General features: G+C 44.2%; 1 protein-coding gene across 1 annotated transcript; it reads left to right on the forward strand.

Moving 5' to 3' along the window:
- The first annotated feature begins 551 nt into the window (after positions 1-551).
- On the forward strand, positions 552-1,520 carry LOC115642774 (olfactory receptor 10A4-like). Its single transcript, XM_030546482.1, has one exon. It carries the CDS (start codon positions 552-554, stop codon positions 1,518-1,520), a length of 969 nt encoding a protein of 322 aa, XP_030402342.1.
- Positions 1,521-12,181: the final 10,661 nt, after the last annotated feature.

A 12,181-nucleotide genomic window follows, 5' to 3' on the forward strand; every position in this document is an offset into this window, starting at 1 on the left:
GTTGTGTTATCTATGCCTTTCCTTATGGTTCCTAACATTCTGTTTGCTTTTTTGACTGCTGCCGCAGATTGAGTGGATGTTTCAGAGAACTATTCACAATGACTCCAAGATCTTTCTTGAGTGGTAACCGCTAACTTTGACCCTCATTTTGTGTGTATATTTGGGATGATGTTTTCCAAAGTGCAATATTTTGCATTTATCAACATTGAATTTTATCTGCCATTTTGTTTCCAGTCAGTAATTTTAGCCAGATCCCTTTGTAACTCTTCTGACATCTGTTGTCTCTATCATCATTTTCCTGAGAACCCCTCCACTGCAGAGAGACAGAAATAATTTTCCAGTGCTCCTCTCACAGCGTGCATGAGACACATGCCCCGATGTATAAGTTTAGACAATCATGTAAGACCTGGTCACCAGGAGAGGGAAAGGAAGTTTTGCATCTTTATGGAATTAACTGATGACGCTTGATGAACTGTTAACACTGTGTTCTTCTGATTTGATGGCAAAGTTTTTTTTGTTTGGTTGTTTTTTTGTGTTCCTAATGTCAACCCATGGCCAACACAGAATGGAGAAATCAAACGACCATCACAGAATTTATCTTCCTGGGATTTGGGGATCTCCCTGAGTTGCAGATCCTTCTCTTCCTGCTGTTTCTAGTGTTCTACATTGCAACCATGGCTGGCAACGTCCTCATTGTTGTGCTAGTTGTGACTGATCAGCACCTTCACACCCCCATGTACTTCTTCCTCAGGAACTTGTCCTTCTTGGAAACCTGCTACACCTCCACCATCCTGCCCAAGATGCTGGCCAGTCTCCTGACTGGGGATCGGACCATTTCAGTCAGTGGCTGCCTTGCACAACTGTTCTTCTTTGGTTCTCTGGCAGGTACAGAATGCTGTCTTCTAGCAGTGATGTCTTATGATCGGTATTTAGCGATATGTAAACCCCTGCACTATTCAGTTCTGATGAATATCAGGTTTTGTCTCCAGTTGGCTGCTGGGTCATGGTTCAATGGTTCTTTGGCTACTACCATCTTTATATTATTCATGTCACAGTTCATATTCTGTGGCCCAAATGAAATTGACCATTTCTACTGTGATTCCGGCCTATTGGTAAATCTTGCTTGCGGGGACACACACCTTATGGCATTGTTGCCTTCTGTCCTAGCCTGTGTATTCACTCTGCCTCCATTTCTACTAACCTTGACATCCTACGTGTGTATCATCACCACCATCCTGAGAATCCCATCCATTACTGGGAGGCAGAAAGCCTTTTCCACCTGCTCCTCTCACCTAATTGTGGTGACAATTTTCTATGGGACCATAATGATTGTCTACATGCTCCCAAAACGTGATACACCAAGAGTGCTAAAGAAAGTGCTCTCTCTTTGCTACACAGTCCTCACTCCTCTGGTAAACCCTCTGATCTACAGCCTGAGAAACAGAGACTTCAAGGAAGCCTTGAGCCAAGCAGTCATTAAATACGTGGCTTTCACAAAGAATGTAGAGATGGGTAGATAATAGCTAAGGGCCAATTTTTCAAGGTGTTTAGACACCAAGTGGGATTTTGAAATCAAGATACTTTTGAAACTCCCATGAGGCACCTAAAATACCTTTGGAATTCTGGCCTTTAGCACGAGGTTTTAAAAGCTTCCTGGGTGATTTGGGCAAAAGGCCTCTACTGAAATTAATTTGAAAACTCCCATTGAAAATCTCAGAACACATCTTAAAAAAATAAATGCAGATAATCTTCCTGGATCTACTGAGCTTTTATGGTCCCTCCCTTTGTCCATTTAACAGAGGGCACAAGCAAGTGAGGTTGTGGACAGCTCTGTCAGCCTCTCATGTTCGGCACTGACACATACAGGATGATGGTGTCTTTTCTCTTTTGGAGTGACTAAACATTCACACTGGGTGAGGTGTGTATGTGGCGTCTGAGAATGCGCAGAGCTGACAAGTCATATAAGCGACACTAACCACTAAATATCAAAGCAAATCCCTGGCTGTAACCCCAGCTGTACATTGTTTCTCTGTTGTTTGCAGTGTTGTTGTAACCATGTTGTTTCCAGATATTGTTTCTCTGTGTTCCATAATAAAAGCTTGTAATCAATGCCAGAGAATGTCATACAAATAAAACATAAGGAATGATGTTATCATCAGGTTGGTTGCTTCAAATGATATCTTATGCCTCTAAAGACACAATAGGGTATCCAAACAGAGCTCAAGCCTGTGTTGTCCAGTTAAGGAAAAGGACCAGGCTTGGAGATGGCCAGACATTTTTCCCCACCATGGAGGTTTAAGTAGGCACCAATCATTGTGAATAGAAAATTTCCACAACATTTTTATTGCCAGGAAAAAAAAAGTGCATATTTCACCAAAATAAATAATTGGGCAAAATAAAAAAAATGAACCATTTCTAGATGTAATATATTCACCACCAGCTCCCTTGACTCTTTGGAAGGCAGGAGAAAGGTTCACTCATCCTTTCCTCAGGCCACAGACTGAAAGCTGCTGTTTTGCTGGGAGATTGACCTATATTTGAATTAATACATATGCAGTAAATGGTCTGAATTCCTGGAGTCACGTGACCGGGTATTTTTTAGATGAAGTTTCTAGGTCTTTTTTAGATACAAGGAAAAGCTTGAAAATGGATCTCAAGTGTAACTGGGACAGTGATATCTACCTGAGTGTGCAGAGAGCCTGAGACAATAGCTCTCCAAGGACGGAGCTGACCGGAGTGTAATCAATGCAGCACCTCCTGTCTGAGTCAGTGAAGAGACTGAGACAATCACTCTTTGGGGAGGGGAGAAGCTGTCTTAAATGTAACCAACACAGCAATATTGGCCTGAGTGTGCAGAGAGCCTGAGATAATAGCTTTCAACTGGGGGAACTGCACCACTCATGTCAATGGAGTGTTGGACCCAGTAACCTTGAGAGGACCCCACCAACCATATCTCAGCACAGGACACTGTGAGTGTAGAAGGAGGTGAAGATCACAGTGGGCCCAGCCTCACACACATCCCTCCAAGGCCAGTGGGTCCAACACTCCATTGAGATAAATTGTGCAGTTCTCCCCATTGAGAGCTATTGTCTCAGATCTCTGCACACTCAGGCAAAAAACACTGTGTCAGTTACACTTGGGAGCCATCCTCGAGCTTTCCATTATAACTTAAAAACCTAGAAACGTGTTCTTAAATTAAAGCTGAGATTCTGCTGTAACCATGTGTCATAAACAGATAGCTAAGGGTTTATGTCTCTTTCACCTGAAGCACCTGACCAGAGGACCAATCAGGAAACCGGATTTTTTTTTCAACTCTGGGTGGAGGGAAGGTTGTGTCTGAGTATTTGTCTGTCTGCCTGCTTTTCTCTCAGCTCTGAGAAGTGATTTCTGTTTTCTAATCTCTGTTTCCATGTGTGAGTACCAAACATGGTTTTGTTGTTTTTGTGTTTACATGTCTATAGTGGCTGGAGTGCTTTGATTTGTATTCTTTTTGAATAAGGCTGTTTATTCAATATTCTTTTAAGCAATTGACCCTGTATTTGTCACCTTAATACAGAGAGACCATTTTTTATGTATTTTTCTTTCTTTTTTATATAAAGCTTTCTTTTAAGACCTGTTGGAGTTTTTCTTTAGTGGGGAACTTCAGGGAAATTGAGTCTGTACTCACCAGGGAATTGGTAGGAGGAAGAAATCAGGGGGAGATCTGTGTGTGTTGGATTTGCTAGCCTGATTTTGCATTCCCTCTGGGTGAAGAGGAAAGTGCTTTTGTTTCCAGGACTGGAATTACAGAGGGTGGACTCCCTCTGCTTGGATTCACGGAGGTTGCTTCTGTGTATCTCTCCAGGAGCACCTGGAGGGGGGAAGAGAAAAAGGATTATTTCCCTTTGTTGTGAGACTCAAGGGATTTGGGTCTTAGGGTCCCCAGGGAAGGTTTTTGTGGGGACCAGAGTGCCCCAAAACACTCTAATTTTTTGGGTGGTGGCAGCCGTACCAGGACCAAGCTGGTAACTAAGCTTGGAGGTTTTCATGCTAACCCCCATATTTTGGACGCTAAGGTCCAAATCTGGGACTAAGTTATGACATAGTGTGCAGTGGTGAGATAGAATCCAGAAGTCAGTAGGAATATTATATTTTTCTTTTCTCTGCTAGGGGCTTTTTAGCAGAGAGAAACAGTTTGGTTTTAAAAGGGAACCAGAGAGAATTTTTTTTTCTGCTCTCTCTGGCAGTTGTGGCTTGCATATTAAGCAAGAAACCATTAAGCTGTGACAAAGGGTCTTTTGTCACACAATAGCACTCCCATTAGGAGGCAAATACCAGCACTATATACATGCAAATAATATGGTTTTTCTGGTTTACTTAACATTGAAAAGATTAGCTAAAGAAAAAAAAGGGAAAAGGCACTGTTGCTAGGCAGACCCCAGGAGGCAACAGAGCCTGCAGTTCAGAAGATAAACACCGGAGGGCACCCCAACACAAAAAAACAGGAACCATGCCTACCATAAAAAAAATGGAAGCCGAAAAACAAATCAAAGAAGCTGAACACAGGCGAGAACTGGAAAAAAGACTACAAGACATGGAGCTGAGGGAAAGAGAAAAAGAGGCTACACACAGGAGAGAGTTGGAACTCCTAAGAGAAACCCACTGACAGGCCATGGAATTAGAAAAGGCTAAGCAAAACACAGCCAACCCTAGCAACCCTGCGCCAATGATTGTTCCACAGCACAGAAAATTTCCCACCTACAAGGCAGGTGATGACACCGAGGCCTTCTTGGAAAATTTTGAAAGAGCCTGTCTTGGGTACAGCATCCCTGAAGACCAGTACATGGTTGAATTGAGGCCACAGCTCAGTGGACCTTTAGCAGAGGTGGCAGCTGAAATGCCTAAGCAGCAAATGAATGACTATAAACTTTTTCAAACCAAGGCCAGATACAGAATGGGGATAACCCCGGATCATGCCCGTCGGCATTTCAGAACCCAAAAGTGGAAACCAGATGTGTCATTTCCCAAACACGCCTACTACGTTGGGAAAAACTATGAGGCCTGGATATCAGGACACAATGTTAAAACCTTGGAAGAACTGCACCTCCTCATACAAATGGGGCAGTTCTTGGATGGTGTTCCTGAGGACATCACACGGTACATACAAGATGGAAAACCCAAAAATCTCGCTGAGGCGGGGGAGATTGGAGCCAGATGGATGGAAGTGGCAGAAAGCAAGAAAGCTACGGTAAAGGGGAACGAATACCCCAGGGGACAGCCAAAGACCCCACATACAACCCAAGTAAAGCCACAGACGCCCTATTCTTCCACCTCACCAGTCTCCAGTAACTCACCTCGGCCCACTGACCCATCAGATGGAAGATGCTTTAAGTGTAATGAACTGGGACATATCAAGGCCAACTGTCCCAAGAACACCATGCGAGTGCAATTCATTACACCACCATCACACCAAAGATCCCCAGGCCCGGATGCCTCTCAAATACCCTTGGAGCGAAGGGAAAATTTGAGAGTGGGCGGAAAGAAGGTTACTGCATGGAGAGACACGGGGGCACAAGTGTCAGCTATCCACCAATCCTTCGTTGACCCCAAATTCATCAACCCAAAGGCCAAAGTTACAATTTACCCCTTCATGTCACAAGCTGTAGACTTGACTACAGCTGAACTGCCTGTCCAGTACAAAGGCTGGTCAGGAATGTGGACTTTTGCAGTCTATGACAATTATCCTATCCCCATGCTACTGGGGGAAGACTTGGCCAACCAGGTGAAGCGGGCCAAGAGAGTGGGAATGGTTACACGTAGCCAAACCAGGCAAGCTTCCAGACCTATTCCTGTTCCTGAGCCGTCCACAGAGGCCCCGTCTGTGTTACCAGAGACCCAGACAGAGGTAGTGGACCTGGATTCCATGACAACCACTGAAGCAGCCACAGCACCTCCAGTCCCAGGCCCGGAACTGGAACAGAAACCAGCACCAGCAAGTGCAACCACATCTTCAAACTCAACGCCAGAGGGCGCCAGCAAGCCAGAACTGGCAGAAGCAACAGACAGCCATACCCAAAAGGCTCAGCCAGAGCCTGAAATACCCTCAGGAACTTTGGGGGCCATGATACGTAAATTCGTCAACGAATACTCCAATAATTGGGACCTAGTGTTGCAGAAGTTGCTGTTTGCCTACAGGGCTGTACCACATCCCAGTTTAGGGTTTTCACCGTTTGAACTTGTGTATGGCCACGAGGTTAAGGGGCCATTACAGTTGGTGAAGCAGCAATGGGAAGGGTTTACGCCTTCTCCAGGAACTAACATTCTGGACTTTGTAAGCAACCTACAAAGCACCCTCCGACACTCCTTAGCCCTTGCTAAAGAGAACCTAAAGGATGCTCAGGAAGAGCAAAAGGCCTGGTATGTCAAACATGCCAGAGAGCGTTCCTTCAAGGTAGGAGACCAGGTTATGGTCTTGAAGGCGCAACAGGCCCATAAGATGGAAGCATCATGGGAAGGGCCATTCACGGTCCAAGAGCGCCTGGGAACTGTGAACTACCTCATAGCATTTCCCAATTCCTCACTAAAACCTAGAGTTTACCATGTTAATTCTCTCAAGTCTATTCCAGAGACTTACAGGTTTGTCAGTTTACAGTCCAGGGAGATGATGCTGAGTGGCCTGACGGTGTCTACTACGACGGGAAAAAAGACGGTGGCGTGGAAGTGGTGAACCTCTCAACCACCCTGGAACGTCTGCAGCGGCGACAAATCAAGGAGCTGTGCACTAGCTTCGCCCCATTGTTCTCAGCCACCCCAGGACGGACTGAACGGGCATACCACTCCATTGACACAGGTAATGCTCACCCAATCAGAACCCCACCCTACCGGGTGTCTCCTCATGCCCAAGCTGCTATAGAACGGGAGATCCAGAACATGCTACAGATGGGTATAATCCACTCATCTACCAGTGAATGGGCATCTCCAGTGGTTCTGGTACCCAAACCAGATGGGGAAATACGCTTTTGCGTGGACTACCGTAAGCTAAATGCGGTAACTCGTCCGGACAACTATCCAATGCCACGTACCGATGAGCTATTGGAAAAGTTGGGACGGGCCCAGTTCATCTCTGCAATAGACTTAACCAAGGGGTACTGGCAAGTACCACTAGATGAACCTGCCAAGGAGAGGTCAGCATTCGTCACCCATGTGGGGGTGTATGAATTCAATGTCCTTCCTTTCGGCCTTCGAAATGCACCCGCCACCTTCCAGAGGCTGGTAGGTGGTCTACTAGCAGGACTGGGAGAATTTGCAGTTGCCTACCTCGATGATGTGGCCATTTTTTCAGACTCCTGGCCCGAACACCTACTACACCTGGAAAAGGTCTTTGAGCGCATCAGGCAGGCCGGACTAACTGTTAAGGCCAAAAAGTGTCAAATAGGCCAAAACAGAGTGACTTAGCTGGGGCACCAGGTGGGTCGAGGAACCATCAACCCCCTACAGGCCAAGGTGGAGGCTATCCAAAAGTGGCCTGTCCCACGGTCCAAAAAGCAGGTCGAATCCTTCTTAGGCTTGGCCGGATACTACAGTCTATTTGTACCACACTACAGCCAAATCGCTGCCCCATTGACCGACCTGACCAAAAAGACCCAGCCAAATGCCGTTAAGTGGACTGATGAGTGTCAAAAGGCCTTTACCCAGCTTAAGGCAACGCTCATGTCTGACCCTGTGCTCAGGGCCCCGGATTTTGACAAGCCATTCCTGGTAACCACAGATGCATCTGAGCATGGTATAGGAGCAGTGCTCATGCAGGAAGCAACAGATCACAACTTCCATCCTGTCGTGTTTCTCAGCAAAAAACTGTCTGAGAGGGAAAGTCACTGGTCAGTCAGTGAAAAGGAATGCTATGCCATTGTGTACGCCCTGGAAAAGCTACGCCCATATGTTTGGGGACGTCGGTTCCAACTACAAACTGACCGTGCTGCATTAAAGCGGCTCCATACTGCCAAGGGGAACAACAAGAAACTTCTTCATTGGAGTTTAGCACTCCAAGATTTTGATTTTGAAATTCAGCACATCACAGGAGCTTCTAACAAAGTAGCAGATGCACTCTCCTGTGAGAGTTTCCCAGAATCTAGTAGTTAAAAAGTGTTCTTAAAATGTTGAAGTCTGTTAGTTATATACTTAGTGGTATATGTAAAGATGCACGTGTTGTATTAATCTGTATATTTTAAAGTTCTAGAAGGAAATCGCCGCCAGTGAGCTTCCCCACTGTCTGCAATTTGGGGGGCGTGTCATAAACAGATAGCTAAGGGTTAATGTCTCTTTCTCCTGAAGCACCTGACCAGAGGACCAATCAGGAAACCGGATTTTTTTTCAACTCTGGGTGGAGGGAAGGTTGTGTCTGAGTCTTTGTCTGTCTGCCTGCTTTTCTCTCAGCTCTGAGAAGTGATTTCTGTTTTCTAATCTCTGTTTCCAAGTGTGAGTACCAAACATGGTTTTGTTGTTTTTGTATTTACATGTCTATAGTGGCTGGAGTGCTTTGATTTGTATTCTTTTTGAATAAGGCTGTTTATTCAATATTCTTTTAAGCAATTGACCCTGTATTTGTCACCTTAATACAGAGAGACCATTTTTTATGTATTTTTCTTTCTTTTTTATATAAAGCTTTCTTTTAAGACCTGTTGGAGTTTTTCTTTAGTGGGGAACTTCAGGGAAATTGAGTCTGTACTCACCAGGGAATTGGTGGGAGGAAGAAATCAGGGGGAGATCTGTGTGTGTTGGATTTGCTAGCCTGATTTTGCATTCCCTCTGGGTGAAGAGGAAAGTGCTTTTGTTTCCAGGACTGGAATTACAGAGGGTGGACTCCCTCTGCTTGGATTCACGGAGGTTGCTTCTGTGTATCTCTCCAGGAGCACCTGGAGGGGGGAAGGGAAAAAGGATTATTTCCCTTTGTTGTGAGACTCAAGGGATTTGGGTCTTGGGGTCCCCAGGGAAGGTTTTTGTGGGGACCAGAGTGCCCCAAAACACTCTAATTTTTTGGGTGGTGGCAGCCGTACCAGGTCCAAGCTGGTAACTAAGCTTGGAGGTTTTCATGCTAACCCCCATATTTTGGACGCTAAGGTCCAAATCTTTGACTAAGTTATGACACCATGTCCTTTGGAAATTAGTGCTTTTATCTCAATCAAGTGTAGATTAAACCCCCTAAGCCAAGAAGCAGCTTTCCATTTGAGGCCCAAGGAAACTGGAGGGAACGATGAGGGAGTCTTTCCTCTGCCTTCCCATAGGGCCAAGGGAGCTGGTGGATGGATGATCTGCACATTTAGGTCTGACCTCTCAGACCAGGATGGAGAGGCAGAGCAGGGGAAGAATGTCTGCAGTTAGACACATGTGACTGGCCTATGCCAGCTGACCTGGACGCATGGGGTTTAGGCTGTGGTGGTGTTTCATCGTAGAGTAGACTTCTGGGCTTAGGCTGGAGTCTGGGTTCTAGGCCCCTGTGAGGTGGGAGGGTCCCAAAGGAGGGACTGCAGCCCAAGCATGGAAGTCTGCACTGCAATTAAATAGCCCAGCAGCAAGTGTCAGCTGGCACCTTCCAGTCATGAGTGTCTAACTGCAGTGTAGACATACTCTCAGGGAGCAGTCAGCCAGGTCAGCCAAACCTAGGAGGGCAAAGGAAGGGCACAAACTAAGGGCCATATTATCCAAACCTCTCATGTGGCGGGTGACGAGCTGTGTCAAAAATCTGACCCAGGAGCTGCTGGCTGATCGGTGTTTTTGAAAACCTGTCTCTTTTCCTTGCCAAAATGGGAGTGAAGCTTTTTTGGGAAATCTGTCCTCAGCTGTAGGTGACAAGCTGCTGGAAATCAGGCCTTCCAGGTGGCATTTTCAAAAGCACCTGTGTGGTTTAAGAGCCTAACTCCCATTTCTAAAGTCATTGGGATTTGGGCTCCTAAACAGCTTAGTGGCTTTTGGAAAATCCCACTCCATCTAACAAGCTCAATGCTGAAACATCCCAGTCCAGGAGATGTGCCAGGGAACATAAGGGGGTGCTGAATTCTGTCTCTGTGTAGTTGCCCTCATGACTGTCTGAGCATCTCCCAAACATTAATGGATTTTCTTCACACAACCCCCCTGTGAGGTCAGAGAGGATTACGCCCATTTTCCAGATAAGGATTGAGGGCATAGGGAAGATTGAGAGACTTTCCTAAAATCATACAGGATATTTGTAGCTGAGTTGGGCACAGAACTCAAGCCTCTTTAATCCCCACTTAAGCTTAAACCCAGTCCAGGTCATCATCCACTTGACCAGTCCAATTGGAAAAGATGCAATAAATTCAAGGTGAAGAAACCGTAGTATAGCACACATCATCAAACAGCTCAATCCTAGACAGAGCTAGGTGTGAGGCAGAGAATATTCATTTGTTTTCCCCACCCACACTTGCCTCCCCTTCCAAACTCAGCCAGAAAGTCTGCCACACCTGGGCCTGAAACGAGGCCAGTTTCTTGAAGTTTCCTTCTCAAGGAAAAGAAAAAAATGGGTTAGAATGAAAACAAATATGTAGAACTGCTCAAATTTTTCATTTGGAAGTGGAAACAATGTTGGAAAATGGCCTTTTTAAAATGGAAACCTTTCATTGAAATTGTAGATTTTGAATGAAATATTCTGCTTTTATCATTGAAAATGCATTATTTTTATTGTTGTTGTTATGTTTGTTTTCCTCAATCTCTCCATCCCCATCCCTCTTTATCCATGATGTCCATTGGGAGTGACAGGGGTGCATTTATCTCATTGAGAACTGATTTTTTCATTGCAGAAGATTCTCAAAAAAACCTAAAATTGAGGTGAAAAAGGCTGTAAAACATCCCCAGACAAGATTGACACAAAATGAGCATATTAATTGAATTAGTATTCTTGTATTGTCATTTTTAATCAAAATATTTTAATATATCTACAGAAACTGATAACATTCACTTTAATTTTTATTGTATGTTTAAAATTCATTGACCCTGGAATTGTTTTTGCAAGTTTTTTTCCTGCCAGCACAATCTTAGCTCTCTGTACTGAATCTTGTTCTGATGTCTCAAAATCTGACATAGACATCACGTACGTCACACTTATTATCAAACCCTTAAAAATGAGTACAAAATTTCATTCTAGTAGCATCCTGAGCTTCAGTGAAACTGCAAATATTAGTCCTGAAACCGAGTGAGCGATAGAACAGCCAGTGTGTCCCTGATTCACAAAGTGTTTCTCAGGCTGTTAAGGAGGGAGTTAGTACACAGAAGCAGACAGAAAACACTTTGTTGAGGTGTCTGAAAAAAACGGTTAATTTAAGCACATAATTCATCCCCTTGTAGTCAAGTGCTTAAAATCAACTGTTTCCTTTACCTTCCTGTATAATGGATTACATATTCAATGATCCCCTCAATTTTTCCAAATAATGGCCAACTAGAACCTGCTTCACAGAATCAATAAATCAGCTTAGATTCCCCCCAGTCAGAGCTGCTGAGGGGGATTTTTCTGTGAAAATTGTTGAAAGAAAACAAACTTCTGATTTTGTCTGAATATTTCAACTTGTTTCCGTATTGTTGGTTGATTTTTTTTTCAGTTTTGGGGTATTCTCCCATCCACTTTCACATTTCACTTTGCCCACATTTTTTCCTAGTGAAAAAAACCTGCACTTTGAGTTTTTACTTCTTTCCCCTGGAAACGTGCATTAATAATGGCAAGGTGAGGACAAAGTATCACTTTCCCTCCCTTTCATTTTTTTCATTTTCATTTCAATATTTTTCTGGTGGAAAAAAAGATCTGGTTTTCCATCTTTCTCTGTAATTTATTATTGTCAGAAAAGTGAGATACAAGTCTGTTCCTTTTCCAATAAGAAGAAATATTTTCTCTCAGCTTTAAATCTTTTTACTTTTTTCACATTCTTACAGGCTAAGAAATTTAAGTAAAATGGGGGGAAAAAGTCTCCCGCTTGTTTAATTTTTTCCATTCAAAAAGTGGGGAGAAGAGTAAAAATAAAGGCAAAGCTCCATCTTTTTCACTTTCCTTATTCAATTAAAACATTAAAATGCTTCCAAAAGTGTCCCCTTCCCCCATTTTCTCTCTAAGGTGGAACAAGCAGGTCAGACTATCTCAAGTCTTGTGAAAATACGAATGTATTCACTGCTTTTTGCAGGGCCTTCTTGACCTCTCTGTTTC

This window comes from Gopherus evgoodei, unplaced genomic scaffold (assembly GCF_007399415.2).
Source record: "Gopherus evgoodei ecotype Sinaloan lineage unplaced genomic scaffold, rGopEvg1_v1.p scaffold_45_arrow_ctg1, whole genome shotgun sequence".
Taxonomy (NCBI): Eukaryota; Metazoa; Chordata; order Testudines; family Testudinidae; genus Gopherus; species Gopherus evgoodei.